The sequence below is a fragment of the Tachypleus tridentatus genome, chromosome 12 (genome assembly GCF_004210375.1).
Source record: "Tachypleus tridentatus isolate NWPU-2018 chromosome 12, ASM421037v1, whole genome shotgun sequence".
Classification (NCBI taxonomy): Eukaryota; Metazoa; Arthropoda; class Merostomata; order Xiphosura; family Limulidae; genus Tachypleus; species Tachypleus tridentatus.
This window is the reverse complement of record NC_134836.1, coordinates 89011094-89039058: the sequence shown is the minus strand read 5'-3', so window position 1 is coordinate 89039058 and position 27965 is coordinate 89011094. Positions and strand designations below refer to the sequence as shown.

General features: G+C 32.4%; 1 protein-coding gene across 22 annotated transcripts; it reads right to left on the bottom strand.

Annotated features, from left to right (window-relative positions):
- Positions 1 to 27716, bottom strand: LOC143233939 (uncharacterized). 22 transcript variants are annotated; one of them, XR_013018423.1, is made up of 7 exons: positions 27524 to 27716; positions 26654 to 26802; positions 22721 to 22802; positions 10435 to 10575; positions 5742 to 5824; positions 1966 to 2038; positions 662 to 724 (listed from the first exon to the last, which is right to left on the bottom strand). XR_013018423.1 is itself a non-coding variant. In XM_076470863.1 (6 exons), the coding sequence occupies exons 3-6, from the start codon at positions 22778 to 22780 to the stop codon at positions 666 to 668; spliced, it is 333 nt and encodes a 110-aa protein (XP_076326978.1). In that variant the 5' UTR covers positions 22781 to 22802; positions 26654 to 26802; positions 27524 to 27716; the 3' UTR covers positions 1 to 665. The 22 variants fall into 22 exon arrangements, 5 of the variants coding, with proteins under 5 accessions (XP_076326978.1, XP_076326979.1, XP_076326980.1 ...); XM_076470863.1 differs by lacking the exon at positions 5742 to 5824 and having other exon boundaries at positions 1 to 724; XM_076470864.1 differs by lacking the exon at positions 5742 to 5824 and having other exon boundaries at positions 1 to 724; positions 26654 to 26772.
- Positions 27717 to 27965: the final 249 nt, after the last annotated feature.

Below are 27965 nucleotides of genomic sequence, written 5' to 3'. Positions count from 1 at the left end.
ACTCGTGGGCTACTCTTTTACCAACGAATAGTGCGATTTACCGTAACATTATAATGCCCCCACGGCTGAAAGGGCGAGCATGTTTGGTACGACCGTGATTCGAACCCGTAACCCTCGGATTAGGAGTCGAACGCCTTAACATGCTTGGCCATGCCGAGCCCTGCACAAAGTACCAAGTAAAACATGAATGAACATGCCAAATTTGAATTAAATACAAGTTCACTCCAGAAAGGCACGACACGAAAGCAAACCAAGCAAGAATAAGTTTTATTTGATAGTCATTGTAGTAAGTAACTACTTTCAAATCCAGCAGATCAGTAAAACTTTAGGGCCTTCCAATATTCAGTTTACATGACATCTCTAATTACATGCAGAAAACCCAAGTAATTAGTTTAGACGAAAATATACCATACGTAAACAAGTTATTTATTTTTTAAAGAATAACAAAATTAGCATTTTTTGCAACGACAGCATCTTAAACACGTGCACTAAACATAATCTGAACACTAAAGTGTTCATTACGGATTTTTATAATACTATTTAAGCTTTTGTTAGATCAAGACAACAGGTTATAAGTAATTCATAATATTTATTTATTCTTATTTTATTCTCGGTAGTTTGCTTTGGAACCAACAAATGTTACGTTTTTTCTAGTTACGTTGACGTCAGAGAATCAAAATTGTCTTCTTGTAGCAGTTCACTGGTCCAGATTTTAAATAGTTTTCTGAAAAGAATTATTAAAATTTATGTACAACCAACAGAAATGTGGGACATGATACAGAATATTCACAGAAAAAATATAAACATTTTAAGTAGATATTTCATTAATTAGGTAACGAGTATGAAAGTCTTGTAATACGTTTTAAAAATATCTTAACAAGAGATGGTTAGCGGTGGGTAGTGATGATTAGCTGCCTTCCCTTTAGTCTTACACTATTAAATTACGGACGGCTAGCACAGATAACTCTCGAGTAGCTTTACGCGAAATTCACAACAAACAAACAAAACTCTTCTTCAATGCCAGGAAAACTGCAGTTTTATACGAATTTTGCAGACTAAAATTTATCTTATGCTAGTCTCCAGGGATGAAACATATTATTACTTTCCTTTAAAACTAAAATGCTAATTTCAAAATAGTTACTAATATTTAATCGATTTTTTAAAGCTCTTGGTAATACATATTAACCTATCTAAAGTCTTTGGATATTTATATTTTAATCCACTTGTATTGAAACTAGGTGTATTTATGTGTCACAATTTCTTTCATCACCCTTACAGGTTGTGTGTGTGTGTGTGTGTTACGTAGTTTAACAACAAAATTTTAAATGAGTTCAACACCAACAAACTTAGCAGCTTATTTTCTTCCATTTTTTGTGTATATAATATTTTATTGATTTCGTATTTAATAATACTTTTGTGGGTATTGCAACAATATTCTATATTGATTGCTTCAAGGAAAATCTTTAAGTTTCTTTTTTAATTATTTTTTCCCATAACATCTTTAGTTTCCAATTTTTTTCATTAAATTTTTAATTTCTAACTTGAAAAATCTAGAATTACATCATATGTTGGCTAATGTTGGGAAGGTTTTCTGAGGTTGATTTTTTTTACACTATATTACAGTGTCATTTACTAACTTCTTGATTAAAAGTCCATATATTTTTAACCAATTGAAATCTTAATTGTATACTTTTAATGTTTTTTTTAAATTTGTACGTTCTTTTGAAACTGATCATTTATCTCATTTACTTGAGCTGGGAGATTAATATTTTTTAATATTAAGAATGGGCATTTCACAGTTTTCTCTTTTAATGTTTTAATAAATTTTCATATCAACTTGGTTTTGAAAAAAATTATTCACCCTCTGCTCACCGTCATTTGATATTAATTACTGCTTATGTTCTTTCACCTTTTGTTTAACATCTTTTATGTTAGAATAAACAATGATTCAATTTGTCTTATTACCTTCAAGCTTTAGGCAACAAGTTGTTGAAGTAGCTAAATCACAGTAGTTTGAGGACATTAAGACTGCAGTTGCCTATTAAAAAGAAACAATGATGGCATTTAGGTTTCCATATTAAGGCCTTCATTAGGTCCTATGTGAATCATGCAAAAAAGCACAGTTCTGTTTTTCAAAGCGTTTCTTAAGTCTAATTCTTTTACTTATGAAACATTATCCTCTTGTGTATTTTAATTCTAGTTTTGGTCATATGTTTACTTGAACTATTTTTTTAACAATTCACAAGATTGTACTTTTCTCTAAGAAACTATATAATAGAGAATTTTTCTGTTGATCATAGGATTTATGTATGGGCACTTATTAACTTAACATGTTTCACAATTAATTTGTATACACTAGTGAGGAAGTAGTTTCCGTGCTCAAAACCTTTCTTCAGTTTATGAGGATACAGCTGTGCACCATTCTGGAATTCCTAATAGGTTTTTGATGTTTGACAAAAGCTTCCCTTTTAAAACTGGTATGGGATGTTTGTTATTCTCCCCCTCCATCAGTGAATTCTGTACATTTTCCTAATGAATATTAATCCACAACATATACATTACTTGAATGTAAGGCTATTTAACAAGTACAAAATCTTTTGTAACACTGGAAAAAATTTTCTTCAGTTTAGTATAAGTTTATGCTGTTTTAAACTGTCAGTCAGTATCATATGTAGTCATTCTTTTATATATATGCAAGTAAAAATTCTTATTTATATTCAAAATTTTGTCAATTAATTTAAAGAATTTACTTAAAATTTCATAAAGATTCCTACAGTTAACTGCATCTTTTAGTATGAACTGAACCTAAATGATTGTCATTAAATCATTTCTTATTAATGTTCATAGTATTTTAATTTGCCTGAAACTTCTTTACAATGATTATGAGGTAATTAACAAATTCTTACAACTTAAATACTCTATTCAAAGATATTTTAATACATGACTTCATCCAATACATTTGATTTTTTAAAATTCTTTAGTTATTTAAATTTTGAGTTTTGATAGTGATTCAGAAAAATATTTATCAGAGTTCTCTTGTCCTAAACATTTCATTTTGATACTTGGTATTTTACATCAGACATCCACTTTGATAACATGAGAAAAAACTTTTAAAACAAAGTTCATATCAATAGGAAGAACTAATAAAATGTTTTGGCTGAAACATTAACTTGGCAGCCAACTAGCAAAAAACCATTACCACCTTTTTTTTATGTGTTTCATTTGTTTTTTTTTGGAAACATTGACATTTGGTTTACAGTATTTATGTTTAATCTGGATCAGTACAGAATATGAGTAATACATTAAGAAAATGTTTAATATGTATTTTAGTCATGGATATAGCACCCTTCAAACAGGGGAATCCTGCTAAGGTAGTTTTGTTTAAGAGTAATATCCACAACCAGAAGGGATTAAATAGAAATATATTATATCTGGAACATAATAAGACATTATACACAGTTTGAGTTCATATCATGAATATTCATACTATTGTAGTCAAAGAAATACACATTATATGTTTATGAAAGACATTCATAATAACTGGAGTTTCAGAATAGAGACACTTGTACAATAAATTAATTAATTAAATACACATCTAACCTTTACAACAGGAAGATTATCTTACACACACACACACTATGAAGCAACGAAGCATTTGATCAAATTTTCTGGCCTGCTGAAAAATTACCATAAGTGCCTGGTGGATGTGCTCTCAATCGAATTACTGTCTCTAGAATGCAAAGTTTGCCAACAGCTGTATGAAATTATATACTAGAGCATTCTTGTTTACCTTGGACATACAAAAATATCTAATGCTTGTAATTATAAATAGGCAATGTTATTACTACCAAAACTTTCACTTGGCAATAACATGCTATCAGTGTAAACTTCCATGTTTGTTGCTATATTACTGGTCCCACATCTCTCGCTAACCATGCACTCTTCATAAAATCCTCATTGCTATACAATTATGTATTTAAAATTATTCAAAAATGCTTACTTCTACATCTAATTAGCAAAAATATGGATCATATAAATAATTATCTTAGAAGTGAATGGAAGTTTGTATTCATGAGGTGGTCTGCTTCTAATATGTGAGCATCTATTGAGATTAAAGTTTGTGAAACTTAACAACCACACCATGACAAAAAAAATGCTATGACTTAAGAAAAACCTACAGCAAATGACCCAATTTTACACATATCCTGATATTACAAACCTAGTTTTAATATATTCATAAGTCTTCTTCAGCTTTACATTGTGGTTAACAATTCTCACATAGCTTCAAAACTTCATATTTCCTTAAGGGCTCAGAAAGTCAAAAAATCATTTAGCTCAAGGTGACCTTGGTAGGTGTTGAAATTAATCAGGATTTTGATTAAGCAACTTTTAACTATTGTTCTTATTAAGTAGTTAGCAATTATGTATAAAATAATTGTCAATTTCTAATCACTTTTATAGCTAGAATCTCTCATATGAATAAATATTCTACTGTTAGTGTTTTCATATATCTTTTCTTATGTTCCAAAACTCTGATGTCAAATTTATTCTGGCTCCTAATAATAATGTTAATAAAAGGAATGGCATAGTATAATATAAGCACCTTCTTTTTTATCTTCATATGTTGTTCAATTTGATGTTACATTACTTTTAGTGGTGTTCAGACATTTGTATACGATTCTAAAATATCCAAGCTAGTTTTTTTAATATTAAGACTTCTGCCATTTTATTCCATTTCACTAAATGCTAAACATGACTTTGTGTTCTTTTATTACCAGGCTTTGATTTTCATTTTATATAGACCAACAATTTACAAACCATACTGAACATCACATTTTGACACCTAACCAATCAAAGTGCAAGATGAATTGCTTCTTCAAAATTTGAAATGTCAGTTATCTACATTTATCTACATCTCCCTAGGTTTCCATATTGCTCATATGCTTTTGTGCACAACTTGAATCTATTTCTTAAGCTCTTAATACACTTTTGACTGCAACACAATAATACATTGACAAAAAGACCAAAAATCACAACAATATTTTTGATTTTTTATGTTTTCATAAGCAATGTAAAAGTGCTATAATTTGGGAATGGTACAAATGGTTTTTCCAAATTTAAAAAAAATATGACTTACACTGAGAAAACATATATTAAAATATTATTATTTTTGAAAATGAAAAAAATGTGTAAATACATAATTAATCGTATTTTCAAATTAATACAAATAAATGATGTCTTTTCTTATGGCCCCCAGTGGCACAGTGATATATCTGCAGATTCCTGCTGCTAGAAACAGGGCTTTGATACCAGTGGTGGGCAGAGCACAGATAGCCCATTGTGTAGCTTTAATTCCACACATTCAATCACTCAATCAACTTTTTCTCATGAATTGGCTGTCAAAACAGAAAAATAAATTATTTAAAAGATAATAAAAATGCTATAAAATAAAAAATAATCAAAATAAAAATACTAAATATTTTCTTAATGTTTTACTTAGATAATTTTGTATATAATCTAATGTAAATTAATTAAGTGTATCTTAAAACAACTGATTTTTTATAACATTTTAATATTTGCTTTATTCCCTTGAGCACTTTCCTACTAAATTAATTTCTAAACGAAAGGATGAAGTGTGTAAGAAACAAAATAAAATGTCACAGCTGAATATAAACACTTGTGAAACTAAAAAAATGTAAATTAATACATTTTCTCTATTTATTTGATACTTTTTAACATACCTTAATGATTCTTTATTCTAAGTCGTCTTAAAAAGATCAGTTTGCACTTCTTGGTCTTTAAAATATGTACTTTCATTCTTCATCTAGATTGAAAGTTGTTTTTTTTTAGTGAAGTCAAGTTATTTTCTTTTGAAGGAAACAAAAATATTACATTGTATTTTATCAAATTATGCATCACAAAGTATAATTAAACTAGAAGAGTTTAGTTTTAATTTAGAAACATAAAAAGTCATTGTCTATTAACATTATTAAAATTTTGTAAAACTAAAATTTTATGTTAAATAGAAATAAGTGAACTAATTTGTGTATTTCCAATTGCATTTATTTTTACTTGGCTGATTGTAAATATTTTATATTAAATGAACAATATGTTTTAAACAATAAAACAAAAAACAAAATTGAAATGTACTAGTCAAACTAGATTGATGAAGTACATTATATCCTGTAAATTACTGATTTATGATACATAAAAAATAAGGCTTAACAAAATAAAAAATACAGGTTAAATCTCAGTTACATAGATATATAAATTTCCATCTTGCTTAGATCCATAATGTATGTCAAGAATTCATAATTTACCATTAAGAGAATGATTCAGCCTCTCTTTACTATTCGCTTTTAGTTTAGTGTTGATAAATATGTTGTGTTTGTGTATATCAAGGGTGATAATACAATAAAGAATATGAAAATAATTCATGGTAAAACTTTAAAACAACACTCAACATAAAATAAATGAAAATGATGCAAAATACAGAGAAGCACAATTTTAACTATTATAGAATTTATAATTTTCTCTGAATTCTTTTAATGATTTTTTTAAATGATAGAAAAGATATATATTAACATATGTAATAAAAATACTTTTTTGCTCCTCTTTCTTCTATCCCAGTTGTTGGGCATTTCCTACCCTGTTTAGGACTTCTCTTTGGTATGGTCTTAATCTTTTGACCAGCTAGTATTTAAGCTAATTTCATAGTGTTCACAGTTTTCCTATTAAATGTTAAAAAGTTTTTTATTTTTATTTTCTCTTTTCTTATTTTCATCTTTTGAAGCTCTACTCAAATAAGTACTACACAACTAAAATAAATGAAAGATAACATTTCATATTGGGTATTTTAGCCATTTTTCCAGGAACACAATGCACTGTTCTTATATGAAGAGATTCTTTTATTATTTGCCACCAGAAATGGTTTTCTCTGTCAATATATTTATTGACGGGAAAATCTATTTCTGGTTGAAAGCTAGTTCCAATGAAAACAGTTTTATATTAAATATATGAAGGTGGTAAAATCCCATCTTTTATGCATTTTCATTCTAAGTAATGTGAAAGCTTAATTTTAAATATAATTTTTTTTCGTATTGTTGTCAAAATATTTATTTGTTTAGGTGACAGAAACATTATCCCGTAATATCGTAATCTTTTATCACATTTATTCAACTAACTGATCTTTATTGTGGCTCATTCAAAAGTCGATTTACAAATTATCCTTAAACCTAACAATTTCACACCAATAATTTAACAATACACTTGAAGTCCAAGTTATCTAGGGAAAATTTGCATATAGTTCAGGATTTAAAAATGGTTGGAAAGTTATTAATGCCTAGAACTATTTTGTATGCAACAACAGTTTGAACATCACCTTGCAACATGTTCATACAAAACATTACTAAACATTTCAAATTCTACTTTATGTTGCTCATACCAGTGACTAATTTTTAATTTACCTTGTCATATCTTTCAGTGATTTACATAACTTCACAAATGTTAATGGGATAACACCTAAAAATAGTCAGTGAAAGTGCCATTTCAATTCTTATAATTTGTTTTCTGGTATACAGATTTATGACAAAATCTTCCATGTCAATTTGTGATGTAGATTTAGTTTAGTAAATATGTTACTTTCTGTAAGCATATAGATAACTTCCTTTAATCAGAACTTCTTAATAATTCATTATTGCCTTAATAATGTCTAGTTTAATTACAAGATTTTGATTTCTTTGTTTTACACAGTTTATTCATCCTAACATATAGGCCTATAACACAAGTACTGGAAAACATACAAATGTACCTTAATATGGTTTATAACTTTTTGGAGTTTTTATAGCAATTTGGTTAGATCTCTACTAAAGGAAAACTTCCCTGAAAACAAGTGGATTGAATGATCATTCCATGGGAAAGATTCATTTGGACATGAAAGACAATCTGTGCATGGATTGAAAGCATCTAGTACATGACATGCAAAAAGACAAATGTAATGAGTGTGAGACCAGTATAGAAGATCAAAGTCCAAAAACAGACATTTCTGTGCCAGGTGCCCCTTTCATGGTTAATAATAGTCACTACCATAGAGCTATGTGAATGAACTACCACAAGACAATTAATGGTAAGATAAAGGAAGTAAAATAATGCCCAATGAATTGCAAGAAGGATGATAAACAGTAGTGTTGATTCACCCAAACCCTGCAACCCTGAATGAAAGCATCTGTGAGAAAATATTTAATCAAGCATGGGAGAGAAGGTTGCACATCTGCTGATGTATGAGTTTAGTCCAGCCACTACAGCAGATTGTCTCTCAGGGAAGGAGGAAGATAAATGGTGCCAAAAGATTATCCCATATAATGTTCCATCATAAAGTAAATGTTCATTATAAGGATCTCATATAAGCATGACCAAAAAGGACTAAAATGGTCAGAAACGATAGGACCTTGTAAGCAGTAACTGAATGAGCCAAGAGGGCATGATAAAGTAAAAGGTCCATGAAGCACACACATAAAAAATAAGATAGTGTGCCTGATGTCAGTACCAACAAAGATCCCCAAAGACACAGGGATTAAGTAATTCAAAGGAAGATCCCCTCTAAGTTAATCAACCAGTCCACTAGAGTTGCTACAGAAAAGAGATAGTGGGTATAAGTGGTTGATTCCTGCCAGGAATGAGCTAAAAAAAAGCCATACACCCACATAATTATGGATTCACAATCCCAGATCTTAAAAATCAAGAGCAAAACACCTATGAGGCCAAAGCAAGTCTGAAAGGAGAGTCAAAAACCAGTAAACTACTCCAAGATGGACAAACCAAAGAGAAGTTTGAAACAGAAGTGATAACGGGATGGGGTGAGGAAATAAATAATTGAGAAATAAATTATTGACACCTTCCACCCAGGTGTAAATGCCATTTCTGTGCAAAAAAAGGCATCTTAGTAAACTTGGGGAGTGTGATGAATCAGCTGAGGTGAGAAATTGATGATGAGCTATCAATCCCCAGTTGTCTTGAAGACAACAAAAGAGAAAGAAAATTCCCCAGAGGGATAGTGAATAGATTTAGTTGCTTGATGTAAAGCAAATCCCAAAGTGCCTCTGATATGTTAGGCATGTCTTTGAATTTCAAAGAGCAGGAAAGGAAATGGGTTATGAGCAACAGGAAAAGGAAGGAAACTGGATAATGAAACTTTCTGAAATATATATGTAAAATATGAGGTTAATGAAATAGCAATAGCCTGAATATCAGGTGAAGGAGGAAAGCAAATGGTGGGAAAATAATACATGTAAGAATGGAGAATAAGGCAATAAACAAGTTGTTGACAGGAATAAAACCACACAAATATGATACAAAAATATCCAAGAAGATCAAATTAAGGCTAGAATAATCACCAGGTTCAGAACAGGTGTAAAAAGAAGAACAAAGTCTTTGTCAGTCAAAAAATGCTAAGCAGTTTTAGTAGGAGCCATGGCAAAGTCCAGGGAGAAAGGATGGACACTGTAATATTCAACATTCTGACACATGACAGCACATAAATCCATCATCAGATTGCCCCCACCTGAGATGCCAGAAAAATGTTTGTCACTGTTGTAACCCTTGAAGATGTAAAGGTTAACTTCAGAAATCATTGAACAGAAAAGTTTCACAAAATTCAAGTTCAGATGTTATGTGACATAAAGTAACTGATAAATATGAAGTTTATAATTAACCACTTCATGAGGAAAACAAATGCAAACATGCAACAATAAATAAAGAAGCATGTCAAATGATGCCAAATAAAAAGTGAAGGTTCAGTAAAGAGTCACATGCATGCTATGTTGCTATTGGTTAATAGATAACACTTGAAAGACACATTAGAAATGATATATCCCAATGAGGGGAAGTGTAAGGTTTCTGGCATGCATAAATAAAATAAATAGTTTGTATATAAAGGGCAGCACTGAATGAGAATAGCTGATCTTGTGAAAGATTTATTGGAATTTAGAATTTTTAATGTAAATTTACAATTTGTTTCATTAAATTTAATATTCATTATACATCAAAATACCTCCTTGTGTAACTTATCAATTTGATATAATTTCATTATCTATTTTTGAATTCTTATTACTTGTGTATTCTTCAAAATAATTTTCTCACTTTATTGTTAATATTTTTTGTAGATTGCTAACAAAACAGCTTTAACATTTACATGTTATTCTGGTATGTAATATTCATGTATGTTACACTTTCTGAATCGTTCTTTGGAATAAGCTTTAATGTCAGGCTTTGAATCTGTATCCTGTACAAGCAATATTTCAGCAAAAATGTTATTTCCTTATATGTTATAACATATTCTATACCAAAGTGAATAAAATTAACCTTTGAAGTAAATTTGGTCAGATTCATTGCTAAAGATATGCATTATTAAAATGTATTTATGATCAAATAGCAAACCTGATAATCTTTCAGTTCCTTTGTTTTAAGCTCCAACAACTTTAATAATGACTTATTTTCTTTCACCAAAGCATGTGTACGACTTTTCAGAAGTTGAAGGACTACTTTGCATTTTGTAAGAAGTTCGATTAATTTCTCATTCTGAAAAAATGAAAGAACTCTAAGAACATACGAAAATATATTATTTTACAACTAATTTAGCAACCAGTTTAAATCTAATGAACGTCAATGATAAAGGGTGAAATAAACAATAAACAAGTTGCAATTTACCTTTTAATCATAATTTACAGAACTGTTTAGTTGCTTTCAAATTATTTAAAGCAACTATACCAACTGAGTAAGAAACAGCCTTTGAGACTATCAGTTACTAACAAACTCCCAAGTTAAATATTCATCTAACAAATAAGTGCCAGAGTCTCACATCATTAATTAATTATCACTGCATTTTTATATTTATTTTTACAACTTATATCAAATTTAAAATTTAGGACTGCTATTAAAGGTATACAAAAAACTGGCAATGTAGAGCATCTCATTGGACAGGGCACACATCCATCTAAATACACTTTTGGTGTCTCTGACTGAGAAACTTTTATTTGTGCAGAAGAGATGCAACTACTAAATCACTGCAACAGTCTAATGAGCAAGATTAGATAAAAACATTTTTCTATAGTTCCCATCACTGGCAAACATTATTTAAACTATTAAAATTAAAACAATAAAAGAGTAATTAAAATGGTGCTACTTTTTTCTAGATCATTTGTTATGATATGCTTTTTTTTAAACATACATTATAAAACCCTCAGTAATGGTAATCTATCCTTTATTTATGTGAAAAGGTGGTTTTACAATTTCATATGTTCCTATTTTACTAATTTCTCAAATTATATATGAATTTGAAAAATATTTAGCAACTTAAAAAATGTATGCATATGTAATACATACATATGGTCTAAATATAAATTAAAATTTTCTAAAATTGAAAATGTATTTCGAATAATACTTACCTCCTCTCACACTAATTATTTCACTACCAAGATTTCTTCCTTTGCCCATTTGAGCATTGGTCTGATTTTTTCTCACTTGCTCCAGTCTTTTATACCCCCACATAACTGCCCTTGGTGATATTTGTCTAGTCACACTCTCCATGTATATCAAGGCACCCTCAAAGTATTTTATTTAGATAATGTTATCAATTTTTCAAGACAGACTCAATCTTCAGTCTCTAATATTAGCTCTTAGTGAGAGGAAGGGTAGGAGAGTTTGACAGGAGGTAAATATTATTGGAAATACATTTTCAATTTAAGAACTTTTTAACTTCCAAAAAGTACTTATCCCTCTATCACTACAGCTAGGATCCTACACTGATAAGATGGAGAAGCCAATAAAGGCATTATCCATACAGAAACCACAGAAAGCCTAGATAACAAGTATGTCAGTAAATATTGGCATCCTGGTGGGAGAGCAACACTACAACCAGAACAGGTATATTCTTCACCTGGAACTTAATTAATGTACTATGGATGAAATTTTATGAGTTTTCATCACTATTGGCCAGATCCAAATCAGACAGCAAAAGTTTCATTACTTGGAGTTTGAATTATAGGATCATGGTCCCTATATTCCACATTGGTGGCTAAGGAAACTGGACTGCAATACATACACACACACAAATACACACGTATAAATGATTCCCAATCTGTAACCATAGTTCTGCATTCCAAACCACCAGAATCACAACAAGAGAGCAATCAACACCAGAGTGAATGAACTTCTCTTCAACCTGAAGAAATCTGAAAGGCAACAATGTAATGATTGGATCTTGTATGCCTTACTTAACCTGAAAAAAAAAAGAATCTTATTTGGTCTGGAATTATGAACTCTCATCCTTACTCCCCAACTAGATGAATTCCACTTGTCTTCAGAATTATGGAGAAGAAGTAAAACAACTTATGCTCAGCTAAAGATCCAGGATAGGATCACACTGCATTCAGAATTATAAGGACACAACAGACATTCTTCCATGAACAATGTACTGGCCCAGTATTGATCAAGAAGTGTTAGAGTGAATTTCCTCTACTCTTGGAGAAGGGAGCCATTCTATCCTGGTCTCTGGGTGTTTTTTCCCAAATGTTTGTAAGAGAGGCACCAGCATTTGTGGGATCCTACTTATAATATTAGCTCAGATGCTCAGGGGAGGTAGGATTCCCTTTTGCTTTACTCATGACAGTCCATAAAAGATGATCCAACTCAACCTCTAGGTGGTCTTATGGAACACATTGTTTCCAGAGATCTGAGATAAAGTGTATCAAAATAGTGGTTGTTAGTGTGGAATTGGTCCAATAAATGTACACTTGCCACAGAGTTGGATCCTGTGAAAATGAGGTAAAGGGTCCTGAAAGGTAAAGAAAAGAGAAGCTTAGCAAAGAAAATACTCACCCCTATGTATAATCTAGCAGAAGTGATTAAAATAGCTAAAGGAGGTTAGTCAAAAACCCTCAAAGGGTAGATCCACATACAAGTCCATACAAAATTCTACAATGGACAATTTAATCAAGCCACTAGGGACATAGAAATGTGATAAATCTGATTATACATGACTCACAGAAGTCTCCTCACCTTCAAAGAAAGCCCAGAAAAAGTTATCTAGATCAATTTTGTACCCACCTTGTAAATATAACTGGTTGTAAAACCTGAAAAACTGAATTATTCCAATGAATAAAAAATCATTATCTACCATCTCTAAAGGCATTAGCACAAGCAACAAAACCTTCAAGACTCTCACTAAACAAAACAAATGAGTAAAATCTGATCAGTCATAAAAGTGAGAAATAATAATCAAATGAATTGGTGAAAAGGATTTATTGCCTTCTCTGGGCAGCAGTGTTTTAGGGAAGAACCAATCTGAGGATACAGGTGGAATATTAAAAGGTTCTGTGCAAAATCAGCTGAAACTACTCTGACTGGTGACCTCTGTAGGTCAGCAGTATTGTAAATAGACCTTCAGGAAAAGATATATAATACATGATGCTAAGGTCTCAAATGAGTGTTCAGAAATGCCATCTTAATATACTAGTTAGGTAACTGTACTGGTCTTTTGGGACAATGACACAAAACAAAGTAGAGAAGCCAAAGAGTACTGGGGACTCAAAGAATTTCTGTCTTTTCAAGTATTTTAATGTAGTCAATAAAGCTGCCTTATATGAGGCAACTGTGAACAATGCTAGCCCCTTGTCCAAAAGCCAGGTCACATAATGAACTATAGTTTACACATCTGGATGAAGTGGGTTGAGTTTCCTTGTTAGACACCATTTCGATACGCGTGCAATTTCCTTTGATAAATGTCCATTGTCTGACTACACAGAGAATGTAGTCAATAAAACTGCCTTATATGAGGCAAATGTGGATAATGTGGTAAATTATATATACCAAATTTGTGGTAAAGGGAATAAATTGGCCATAAAATGTAGTAACCAAGTCCCTATATCCCCCTCCTAGTTTAACATAGTTGCTGCTACCACTGACAATGTTCTGATTGAGCAGAAGATACTTTTGATATGGAAGGAATCTATTTTGGGTACCACTGGATCATAGGCCTGATGTTGAGTATCAAGACACTGGAATAGGTGTAGAGCTGTAACTACCTACAGAGGCTGAAGAAAGTCAAGAGGCCAATGACGATAATGATGATTGCAAAAGGGCAACATTAATCCAGGATTTTAATGGCTCTGGAGTAAGGGTCAAATAAATTGTGATTTGTTCTAAGTGATCAAATGATCCAGCCTGAAGCCCCATATATCCAAAATCAGTTCTTGTCTGTGGAATCAAAATATACATCCACCTGGTAGTGGTAAGCCAAAGCATGAAAACATATAAATGAAGGTACAAACTACATCTATTCTGTCATGTAATAAAAAAAAAGTAAATAAATCTTCTAGCTTAAAATGGCAACATCAGGTGTAGAAGGAAAACTAAGTAGTTCCCCAACCTTTCAGCCATCAAAAAAGAAATAGACTCAAAGACAACTGTAGAAAACCCCATATTGTCACAAACCCAAGTGACTAATTAGAGGAAAGGAGCAGAAAGCAGTTGATCCAAAGTGGCCGTATGAGAAAAGTAAAGAAAGGATCCAGAAAAACAGAGTCCAAATTCCCCCACAATGTCATTGATCATCAAGAAAAATCAGCCTCAAAAACCCCTGGAGAACCGAGCCCAGACCAAATAAAGATCTCCATCTCACAACAGATCAAAATCACAAAAAGCTGCAACTGAGAGTAGCTTCCACCCACTTCCAAGATAGAGAGCTGCTAGATAACAGAGAAAGAATAGGGGAGGTCGTATAAGCTTCCATGTTGAAAACAGTGACACGAGAATTTGTGTCTAAAAACAGGATATTCATTTTTTTTTGTTAGAAAATGATAATCACAACTCAGAAAGTAAAGAAGCACAGCATTTCATCAGAGTAAACCATGATCAAAAGGTGCTTCTAGTTTCTCAGTGAGGTGTTTATATACAGTCTCAAGATAGAGGGCACATTGACATAAGTGGAGAGTGTCATAAGACCAAAAACTGATAAGGGCATTTAAGTGGAGTATAAAAGACTGTAGAAAATGCTTAGATGGATAAAGTTAAGGTGAAGTAGGTGGAAAGTGTGTTTCAAAAAGATGGTAAGAGAATATGATAAATCAAACAATCTATTAAATGTTATGGTTTTCATAGTATTAAGTTTCTTGTATAAAAACACTACATACTGTTGGGTATGGAATCTTTTGGATTATCTGGTAGAGTCAACAGTTTTTTAAGCTGAAAATGTATATCCAAAGATACTTGCTTCCTCTCACAAAAAGATTTTCTCAACTTATACTGCTTCCTATCAATGCAAGTTTTCACTCACCACTAATTATGATGCTCCCACTTATCCTCACACATGTTAATGTGAGATATCTTCATCCTATCAAACAAATGATTATGTAGCATCCCTTTACCAAAAGAAGTGCAATACTACTCTATCATAACTAGTGCTCTCTCTAATCTTGAAGCTGTTAACCACTTCAAGAATAGTCTGATCAAACTAAACCACACTGGGAATGAGAAGGATGAGTGGAAAATGTGAAAGGAGGTATCTGTCAGAAATACATATTTTGTTTAGGAAAATGTTAATTTCTGATACAATATATTTTCTCCTCTCACAAAAAGCTGTAATATCACATTCAATAGGTAGAACGCCAGTAAGAAGATGAACTCCCTTCAGGTTGTGCCCAAAAGAAAGCCATAGGTTGAGAGAATGAACTAAAAACAATACACCAATGGGAGACTGTGTCACATCTGAGCCAGGTATACTCCTCATCTCTTATAAATGTTTTACCAAAAGAGAAGAAACAAATAATTTGCATGTTAGTATGAAGATCTCATACAAACATACATAAGGGTAAATGGGAATATCAATGTTAGTGGCAAATAAAAATTTGCATTTACGGAGAATACTTCAACAAATACCTTTTGTGAGAACAAGGATAATATTCTATTGAAAAAAGTTACAAAGAGCCCAGCCCACTTAAGTGAAACAAAAACGTTTTATTTCTTCTACTCAAAACTAATGCTCACTGATAAGCCAACTTCACAGGAAGCAATAATATAACAATTTAATTTAGTTGCTAATGTCTCTCATATGTATGTAATTTTCTTGAAACTCTTGTACTTTATTATACTGCTTATTTATAACAATGAACTAAACTGTTTCATTGTAATTTACACAACAGTTTTATTTACTAACAAATGCTCTCTCAATAATTCACTGACTTCACAAAAAATTAATAATTAACAGTTGCAGCATATTTAAGTTAGCATCATTGTTAAATACTGTTCTTTAATGCAATCAAATGTTAACCCATAACTAAAAAAACATTGGTTCCAGCAGTTATCATTATAATCAGCTATAAGAATTAATATTTCCTTTACCTGAAAATGTATGAGGGCTGTTCAAAAAATACGCGGACTGATGTCATAAAACAAAATGTATTTTATTTAGAAGTTACAGGTCTGGGAACCCTTCAAGGTACTCTCCTCCCCAATGCACACACTTATCCCAAAGGTGTTTCCACTTGTTGAAACAGTCCTGGTACGCTTCTTTTGTAATGTCCTCCAGCTCCTTCGTCGCATTTGCCTTAATCTCGAGAATCGTCTCAAATCTTCTTCCTTTCAAGGGTCTTTTGAGTTTGGGGAACAAGAAAACATCGCAAGGAGCAAGGTCAGGTGAGTAGGGGGGGTGGGGAAGAACAGTGATCGAGTGTTTGGCCAAAAACGCACGAGTTCTGAGGCACAAATTTCGCAGCAATGTGGTGCATCTTCAATTTTTTGGTCAAAATCTCGTAACAAGATCCAACTGATATCCCAAACTCTTCAGCAAGCTCCCTAACAGTCAGACGTCGATTTGCCCGCGCGTGTGGATTTTGTCGTCAGTTGGTCGTCAGAAGGACGTCCAAAACGCTCATCATCTTCAATGGACTGTCGATCATCCTTAAAACGTTCATGCCACTTGAAACATGCCATACGCTTCATAGCAACATCACCGTAAGCCATGTTAAGCATAGCAAAAGTTTCAGTCGCAGATTTTCCAAGTTTAACACAAGATTTCACAGCAAGTCGTTGCTCCTTCAGGTCATTCATTCTGAAATCCGCCAAACGAAAAAATCGCACTTCACTTAAAACCACGTAGCTAATACACAAATGAAGATATCTGCAATCGGGAAATGGCGTCGTAATCAGCTGATCTGTGCAAACCTAGCGACACCAAGCGGATTCCACTGGAACCAACTGGAGCCGCACAATTCAAACAGTCCGCATATTTTTTGAACAGACCTCGTATTTCAGCTTCATACTTCTCCACAGTGCTAATAAAAAAAAAAATTGTGTATGTGCAGAAGCCTTGTATGAAATTAACATGTACTGTGCCAGATTATGATGCAATTAGCATTAAACTACAGTCCTCCACCAATAAGAAAGAAACAGATCCTCAGTGTGCAGTATTTCCCTTCAGTAAACTGTGTATTGACATAAACACATTCTTTATGAGATACAAGAAACAAAATGGAAGTGGAAAAGAATAATGGGTGATTTTGTGAGGAGGTATCTATCTAAAACATATTCTCAGATACCATGAGCAAAATGTTAACTTAAGAAATGATGTTACTCTCTCTAAACAACTGAGAGATAAAATCTAACATGGATAGTACTGGCAATTAGACTGGTATAGATAAAGAAACGAAAACAGTGAGCTCCTTTCTAGTATGTAGCATCAAACAGAAAACTCGTCAATCTGTGGGGAGGGTGGAGGCTTAAAAGGCATCATTCAGTGGGAGATCTCACCTGTTTTATTCATGGAACACTCTCCATTCAGTAGAAGTTTAGAACAAAAAAATTACTGTCAAAAGAATCTACCACATTGTGCTGGAGTGTCAGACAGAAAAGAAGAGAAAGTATTCAACTTGCCTGTATATCTTATGGAGTTGGTAGAGCACATTTGAGTAATGTGGCTAGAACAATAAGTCATACAAATGTAAAACATACTTGTGTGAAATACTTACCAGAATAAGTAGATTAAGGAAGAAATCAACACTGAGTTGCATCTGGTTTGTCTCAACCTGCCAGTATACCTTTTGGAGTTGGTAGAGCACATTTGTGTAGTATGGTAAGAACAGTAAGGCAGGCGATACAATTGGAAAAAATACTCGTGTTAAATACTTACCAGAACAAGTAGATTAAGGAAGAAATCAATACTGACATGCATCCTGTTTTTCTTGCAACATATCAAAGGTGAAGGTATGGCACATTGTGGTAAAAGATGGATGTCAGTGGCTTATGTGAAAGGGACCTCCAAGATGAAAAAAGTTTCCCAAATTCCAAAAGATGCATGATGCAGGAAAAGAAACCACAACAGAGTATGACAAAAATAAATAATGAATGGGTCTAGCAAAGAGTGTCATAAATAGCAGACAGCACTCTGGAAAGAAGGAAGAAGGACAGGCAGAGAAAAAGAGACTGGATTAATACTAGCTCAGAGCATTTATAGCCAGAGATGCAGAGACCAGAAATGGTGACCAAACAAGTAGAAAAATGTTGTTAGGTGAGGATCTAGTCTAAGTGAGACAGCCAATCTTCCACCAAGTTCAAAGTTCTTGGAATGTGTAAAAACAACAACTAAATTTGGAGCCTGTGGGCCCAAAAGAGTAAGTCCAGAGCTATAAAGCAGAGGTTTCAAGAGTGAGTGCCTCTCTGTCAGTTGATGGAGGAATGTCATTGAATAGATGCATATCTGTGCAAGATGAGAGGAAGAAAAATGTCCAGGAATGTGCGAGACAAATTCAGCCACTATGTGAGTGAGACATGAAGATGGAGAGAGAAACCTAAGAGGAAAAGAAAAACAGTGGATCTCTGGATATATTTCATTGATCAGTCAGAGCCCAATGAATATGATGCATATGCATACATACAAAAGAAACAAGAAAGTTGGCAGAAGCCAGAATTGTACAGATAAGAAAGAGACATAATAGCTTTGATAACTGTATCTTGAATATGTATAGAAGGCGGCTAGACCCACCCAACAAACAAATTGAAAAAAAAAGATTCGAAAATGAACCATATACAGTGTGGGGCCCAAGATGGACTAGGAGAGCTTGACCAGTCATCCCCAATGAGACTACCCCTGAGGAAAAGTGATATTACAACTTATGATGGATGGAACAAGAAGGAGACAGTTGTCCATATATTAGTGGAAATGGAGGCTCACTGTGCAAATACCCTTATAATCTGATAAAAATGTTCAAAGTAATAGCAATTTCAAAAGGAGAGGCCTCAAATTTAAAAAATCCAACCACTGTTAATGAGCTAGAAAAAAACACTGATTTTGGTCATTCACAAAACACTACCCACTTTAACTGAGAAAACTTTCCATCTGAACCAAGAAATGACAAGAAATTGATTCAAGTACAATATATTTATAACAGGTAATCAATTTCCAAAATTCTTGGGAATGACAAGAAGGGGAATTTGAAGACCTGTTCTAAGGCATTTATAGCCCAGAGGGCAAATCATAACTTCATCCACATGCATTGGTTTTAGGGGGTAGGGTAAAACAACAACAAAAGAAGCAAAAAGGTGTTGATTATGGGAATACTGGGAAAAGTTGTGAGAAGATACCTGTGTGACCTAAAGATATTCTGCAAAGGGAGGCAAGCAGGTACATAAAATGGGAGAACCAAACTTCTGACAGACCCAAGCCAAGAGTTGGTTTCAGAAATGTCATCTTCATGATGACCAACCCTCCAAGAGAGAGGGACATTGAAAAGTTATGAAAGGAGAAGAAAAAGAAGCTGTTGACTCTCTGGACCAAGAAAAATGGAAAAACCAATGTATGAAAAGATGACTGTTCAAGTTACCAATGAATAAGAAACATCCTCAATCATCTTGTTGTGAAGGCAAGATGTAAGACTGAGAGATGTAAACTCTAGAAAATAAAGCATTCTTATTAAACAAATTTCAGAAATAAAACACCCAAGTTATGGCAACACTGCAAAAGAAGATATTAAAGCCAAGGTGGAGATTAGGAAGGTGTGGTTGTCTCTCATACAGCTATCAAGATCACAATATAGACCGTCCAATAGAGAGTGAAGCATGAACAAAAAGCAAAAGTTGAGAAAGAAGATGAGTACACTGAGGGTGAGTGGAAACAGAAGAAGGGGAGATCTAAACATTTTAAAACAAGACTCAATTTATTAAAAAAAAAAGTATTGTGATTCTAAAAACAAAGACACATACCTAAAAACAAACAATGTTGAAGAAAGAGCAAACCTGTAGTTATAAATAATGTGCTCAATGTGATTACTGCATAGAGGATGTGTCATTTTTCTACTTGTGAAAGATTATAATATAATACTTATTTCATTATACACTGGTGTAGTATGCATTACATATAGGGATGGAAATTTCATTCATGGTTTGGCATAAGCACAAAAATCTTTTCAGCAGTGTTTCAAAGTAATAGTTCACAGTTCCACGGAAAATTAAGTAGCATTTCTGAAGTGAAACAAAGTAATCAAACACATATAGGAGATCTCAATGATGGTAGTCAACAAAACATTTTCACTAGTGATATGCTATATTATTATTACAAAATATAACTTCTGCATATAACAGAAATATACCTGGCAAGAAACACTCTCACTGCTCTGAACTACAATTAGACAATAAAAATGCCATATCTATCTAAAATGAGATGAGCATATAAAATTGTTTGGATTGAGATAGCGTGTTATTCACCACTAGCAAGCTCCCATTACTCGTGTGTAGCAAAATGAAGTGTTTCTTGGCCAGGTAGTTAAATAACAATATGAAACATGTATGCATGGGTACGTTATGCAAAACACAAGTGTTAAGAAATATGTCTGTTTTAAGTTAGAGTACTCAGGTCTTGCCTGAAAAGTGTACTGATTTATCAAACATTTATTGTAAAGGTAATGAGGGATACAATGTCTTTACTAAGCTTATATGCTGGCAAAGTATTTTAGGCTTGGAGTTTTGATGAATACATCAGATTGTAACACTGCTCTTGACTATATAAAAAAAGAAAAAACCACATCAACTATTATTTGCACATAATTATGGGTTATTAACCATCTTTCATACTGACTCTCCCAAAACAACATTCAAGTTGGTAGTATGTGCACTACAGGGTCATGTTGGACACCCCTACCCCTTGATATGAAAATGATGAGGGTTACAACAGCACATACTTGTAGGTAGATAGAAATGGTAGCAGAAAGCCATGTGAGTGTTAGCAGTGGTTTTCTACCTTAATATCAAGCCTTATTTCTCATGTAGTGCTAAACTTGCAAATAAAGGAAAACTGTAATTGTACATGTTGAGGACCCAAGTCACCAGAACAAAATGGATGGATCTGTTGCAGTTTTAATATTCTCTTTCACTGGTTCATGTTAGCCATATCTGACAAAAATTATGAAAAAATCTGATGTTGATAAAGAATAAGATATGTAAACTGACTAACTTAGTGAAACAGAGTATGCAAATATACTTTTACAGAAATTAGGAAATATATTTAGGATGGTTAGACAACATTCACCATATAGTAAGATATGGCAAAAGTGCAGTTATAATTTAGTCAGTACTGAGGGTCAGGATAATGGACTTTCAGGGGCATCCTGCAGCCCATTTTCCCATAGTTCTTCACCAGAGCCTCAAACCAGTTCCACATCATTTTTGGCCTTGTGATTTCCCAAGCCCTGAACCACTGCAACAAAGCTGCCCCAAGCTTTTTTTAACTTCCTACTGAGCTTCTTTGGGAATTCTGTGCACTCCAGGATTTTCTTTATTTGTGGTTCAACAAAGACTTCAGCTTTGGCCGTTGCCTCAAACAGCTTGGGGAAGAAGTCTCGAAGGTACTTGAAAGCTGCCGACTCCTTATCAAGAGCTGTGACAAATTGTTTGATAAGACCCAGTTTTATGTGCAATTGTGGGAACAACACCTTCCACTAGTGGCTCACACTAGACATTATGCCTCCCCACAGAGAACTCAGTCCATTGTGGCCAGTGCTTCCTTGTAGGCTTCACACATTTTAGCAGATGCTGTCACAGAGTACTTTTTCACTTGTCTTGATAAATTGGCCACATACGTAGCAGAATGCATCTGGAGAATGTTTACAACTTCTTGATGCCATCTCTAATAAAATCAGATAGATCTATGTGTTCTCTTAGGCAGCTAGAACTAAACTGAAGTGGTGAGTGGTAAGCCCCTGTATATATATATATATATATCACTCTGGAAAGTTCTAGAAAATTCTTAAAGGCTCTTGAAAATTCTTGTAAGTTCTACAACATTCTAGAAAGTTCTTGAAAATTCTTTATCAGCTACTTGGCATTGAATCTACCTGGAATGTTCTGGAAAATGGGCTAATTTGAAAATTTCATTACCCGAGTCACAAAAGCAAAGTTTGAAGAGAAACAAAGGTCTTTTCCATTTACTTTAGGCATAAGCAATTGGGAAATAACACTTTCTGCTCAGGAACAAGTAAAAATTTTGTTACATAGTGTAATCAGTGAAAAATACAAGTTTGATTCATTTTTAGGACAAGTTGGGAGGAATATGATCTCAGAGCATAAAAATGAGGTAAGGCGGAGATATATATATATAAAGGCTTGTAGGAAACAGTAACGTTCTTTTGGCAATACAAAATGTTGTAATTTTGAAATTTTGTTTAAATTAAAATAAACTAACCTGTTGTTTTAATATCTGTACTTCATGTTTCAACCCCTCTTCAATCTTCTTTGAATCCATTCCAGTATATTTTTATATTTCCAATATACAGAAATAAACAAATATTGTAACAAATAACTGTTTGACTAGGGCTAAATTAGCTACAGATTAGTTAATCACAATTTACAAGTATTTTTATTTATACATTATTCTCTTTATATTATATTAAGAACATGCCTCCTTCAAAATCAAATTTAGAAACATGCCTAAATTCTTTTCTTTATTAATAAAACATGAAAGTTCTTATAATAAACAAGCCACACCCTTACATGTTTTTATAAGTTTCACAAATGTGTACAATTTTAAACTATTATAACTAAGGATGAATTAGAACTTCACGGTCAGACTATAACCTGTTTTAGAACAGAAGCTTCATCAACTAAGTTTGAAAGTACAGAATTCTTCAGCTAGATTATCACATTAAGCACACACTTATCATTCTTAACTGATATACAAAATCATAGATTACTTGCTAAACCAACACAATCCTATGTCAAAAAAATAACTTTCTCAACGTCAGTCTTTTCTACTTTCTTAGAATTATTAAGTTACTTAAATAATGAAGTACACAACCATCTATACATTGTAAATGATATTCTTAGTAAGTGATGAATAAAATCTTGCCAACATAAAATTACCAATTTCAAGTAAATAAAATAGAAATGATTTTCTTTTTATTTTATGTGACAAACCTGTTTTTATTATAATTTAAATAATTCAGGTTGGCTACTAATTTAACATGACAAATACAATGGAAGTCATTTGGAACTGTTCAAAGAATTTATATTGCTAACAGGTGTAAATCACATAATAACAGGCAAATAGTTCTGCAAGCTTATACTTTAAAAAAATAAACATATTGATGCAAAATTCAAATTTTCATTTCAACACCATTAGCCTTTGTCCTTCAAGGCTGTCCTTGTATACGCATCTTTAAGATAGGAAATATTTTCTGAGATTCAATAAGATCACCTCTTACCCTTCTTTCTTTCAAGGGAAAATACATCTTAAACCTATCACTATAAATAAATTTTCAATCCATAGAATCATCCTAGTAGCTCTCTCCTGAACCCTTTTCAACAAGTCAGTACATTTTCTTAGATAAGGAAGCCAAAACTGTACACAGTATTCCAAATAAGGCTTAACTAGTGGTTTGTAACAAAGGTGCTATGTATATGTGCTGACAGTCTATATTACTTTTGTAGTTAGCAACACTTGTAAAGCAAACACACTTGTGTAGCCTGTGGATCTCACCAAAGCAGGAAAAGCTTGAGCATACATGTCCTTATGCCATATATGTACTAAAACTAACCCTTCAGGCTGTTGGAATAAAAGGCAGTTCTCATACAAAAAGACAATTACCTCTTTTGACTTTTAGTCAGCATGTTTATCAGTACATTCTAAAATTCTATCCACTTTACTACAAGCAATAAAACAATGCTTCAATCATTTAAATTACTTATCCATCACTATACCAAGATATTTTACTTTACTAATGCTATTGCATGGGTTCCCATCTATATTAAATGAATGATCCAAATCATGATAACACAAGTGCATTATCTTGCTCTGACTATAATTTAAGGTAGTTTGCCAAATATTGGTACAATTAACCATTTGATCCTAGTTATTTCATAGTACCCAAGCATTCTTAATAACCAACAAATATCAGAAATTTTAAGGTCATCAACAAACTTTAATAAAGTACTATAGATAATATTTATACAAATAAGAAAATTCAGAATCACAAGAACGGGTCTCTGAGACATAGCATTACTAACAAGGTTCCAATTTAGCTGTACTCCATTAAGAACAAATTTTTTGTTTCCTATAATCCAACAATCTAGTTTATTAGTTCTTCCCAAATCCTCTCTAATGTGATTATCTTAACTAATCTTTCGTGCAACACCATATTATAAAACTTTATCTAAAATCTGTGTACATCAAGATAATACTCTTTAAATCACCCAAATAACAATTAATATCCTTAAAGAAAATTAACAGATTAGTTATATATGATTTCCATTTAGTGAATCACGTTGATTTTCATTTATAATATCATACTTCACTTGATGATTTTGCAGAACTTTTCATCATATATTTTAGAATTTTTACAACTACAGAAGTACGATTACTTGGTATACAACTTCCAGTTAAATTCTTATTACTCTCTTTAACCTCTTTTGGGCCAAAATCAGTCAAATAATTGAAAAACTCAAGTCATTCAGAAAGTATTTATTTAGTGTTTGCAATACAAAATAAATCGCAAATACGAAATTCATTTCGTAACGATCCCATCCCTTACAGTATGTCAAATACGACACACTGGTCAGAACTTATCACAAAATAATGAGTGAATACCAGATACCTAATACTAACATTATATATGCTTAAAAACTATTTAAAACATATTCACTGTAATATTGTTTACATCAGCTGTTTTCAAAACATAGAAAATGTGAATGAACTATTTGGTATGAAGGTTATAAAAACAGTTTGAACTTTTACTTAAGAACATTGTACTCATGTATATCCTAGCAGATTTCTTATTATAGCCTTGTAGTTTACAACTAGCAAATACCAGTTACACGTAGACTTTTGTGTAAAATTATCTTTTCTCACATCACAATTGGTACAACTGGACCTTTTCTTTTCCTTTCTGAATTTTTTTCTCTCAGTATTTTCTATTTAGACTTATATTGTCCTTGTTGGGATGTTTTATCACAGACTCTGAAGTTTCTGCCTTGAAAGTGAATGAATGTTTTAATGTGGCACTTCAAGATGCTACGTATCTTGTTGATACAATTACCAATAGGAAATGAAATAGTAATATTTGTTAAGACTTTCAATGTCTAAATCATTCACTCCTCTCTGAGTTAGTATAATGAGATGTTTGAGAGATGAAAACAAAATGTCACAAAAGCAGGTGCAATTCTTTTCTTGAAATTAACTGATCAATCTTCCAGACAATGTTTAAAACATGACTCAGACCATAAATATCAGGCATGATTGAATTTATCCTACTTATGAGGCTTTGGAAGATAATACTGTTTCAAAGTGTATTGACTTTTGAAAGATACTTGTTAATCTACATTTAACATATGTTGTTGTGCTGAGAACCACTCATATAAGCCTAACTACAGTGTAACTAACTTACTAAATGAGGATATTTACATGCTATATAAATTCTTGTATCATTTATATTATAAAATGGCAAACTTGTAACTGATGTAACAAAAGCAGGTAGAGTATTCATGTTTTTACTTGAATCTGTATAATCAGAGTCAGAGACCTGCATGTGACACACTTGGTTGAAAAAAGTAATCTACATCTTCACTTTAAATACTTTCATCACTCTCATCTAACACATCTTAAATAATGATTTTTTTGCTACAGGTTTTGAGATAAAACATTTTTATATGCATTCCTGCCAACAGTTGCCAGTGGGTCAAATATGTCACAAACATTTATTTGGATCAATCAATCATAACTTCAAATACTTCAATCACCTATAGCTTATTCACAGTATTAATAAAACCTAACTATTTCCACCATATTTTTATGCACCATAACAACAGCTAAAAACTAGTGAAACAACAGCACAAACTTGGTCATGCTCCCACCTGCTTCAAAGCATGGTTTGCTTTTGTTTACCTCAGAGTTACAGTTTATAAAGCTCTCCAAAGAGAAAAGCACATGACATCTATATGGAGGTAAGAGTGTGCCTTATATCTCCCACCAGTCACTATCTTCAATTTGCACATATAGTTATGAGCTGACCCTTTTCAAATAGTGCCAAATACAAACCATGCAATAATAAAAGGTTAAAAAATACAAGTAACATTATCAACTCTTTTAAACTTCAAGCACCTAATCACTGACAACTGGCATACCTGAAATGAAAGACTTACAGAACTGTTGTGTGGTCCTGGCACTTTATCAGTCTATCTTTTCACCTCAGGAATTAATATAATATGCAAGTGATTCAGGCCAATTCCTATATTTTTCACAGGCTGCTTAGGGACAGAATTATTGTTAATATCCTATATAATGTAAAAATGAAAGAGAATATTTAATAGTTCAGATATCTCATACATTTAAAAACATTTTCATTAACATCATGCAAGGGCCAAATTCCCATTTTAATTTCAAGATATTTAATAAAAACGATTGTGATAGATTTTGCCAGTTGTAATTCTGAAAAACAAGTACAAGAACTCTGACATAAATTTATCACACAAAATATTTTACTTGTACTAGTAAGTTGATCCTATTACTTTCTATTTTTATCACAATAAACATTTCCACTTTTCATTATCACATAAGACTTCCTGATTACAAATTATACAATATTTCAAATCTGTGCTCAATTTCACTTTTTTTTTGTAATTTTTCTACTATCAGTAACTCCTATAAATATTAAGTGACATAGTAAAAACGGCATAGCTGAATAATGGATATTTTCTAGTTCAAAGCATCAAAAAAAATAAATCAATACAGTGTTCCAGCTTCAATTAAACTGATTATTAGATACATTAATCAATCTATTTCATCTCCAAGTCAAGAACTTTCATACACATTTCACAAGCTGTAAACATTCAAAAGTAAAAAAGTCTAGTGTTAATAAAAAAAGACTAAATAAATAATAACACACACTGAAGGAAACACAATATCATTATCTTCAACAATGTTATTTTAAATAAGATTCAAACAAAATTTGCAAAAAATATTAATATAAACATTTTTATAACACAATGTAATTACCGTTATAAATTTTCTAAGACTAGCAAAAAAAAAAAAAATCATGTAGTTCATGAATTTGCACACCAGCAATAACTTAATAAATAAATGTACAAGGTCATCCAAAGATTTGGCGATACAATCTTGTTCTAACACTAATACACTTAGGCATAAAGCAAAGTTGAAAGCACTTTGATTCTACCGCCCACTAGAAGATGTAAACAGAAAAAGAAAGTAGTGTTTGCGTGCCCTCTATTCTATATTAGTTTATTTAATAATTTGGTATTTGTTATCTTTCATGTATTTGCAGTCAAACTCAAAGAATGATAGGCCCGGCATGGCCAGGTGGTTAAGGCACTCGACTCGTAATCTGAGGGTCGCGGGTTCGAATCCCTATCACACCAAACATGCTCGTCCTTTCAGTCTTGGGAGCATCATAAGGTTACATTCAATCCCACCATTCGTT

Coding starts and splice junctions, on each gene's coding strand:
- LOC143233939 (XM_076470863.1), bottom strand. CDS start 22,780: ATGGATTCAAAGAAGATTGAAGAGGGGTTGAAACATGAAGTACAGATA. Junction 10,576..22,720: donor TACAGATATTAAAACAACAG/GTTAGTTTATTT, acceptor TCATTTTTTCAG/AATGAGAAATTAATCGAACT. Junction 725..1,965: donor TTGTTGCCTAAAGCTTGAAG/GTAATAAGACAA, acceptor AATTCTTTTCAG/AAAACTATTTAAAATCTGGA.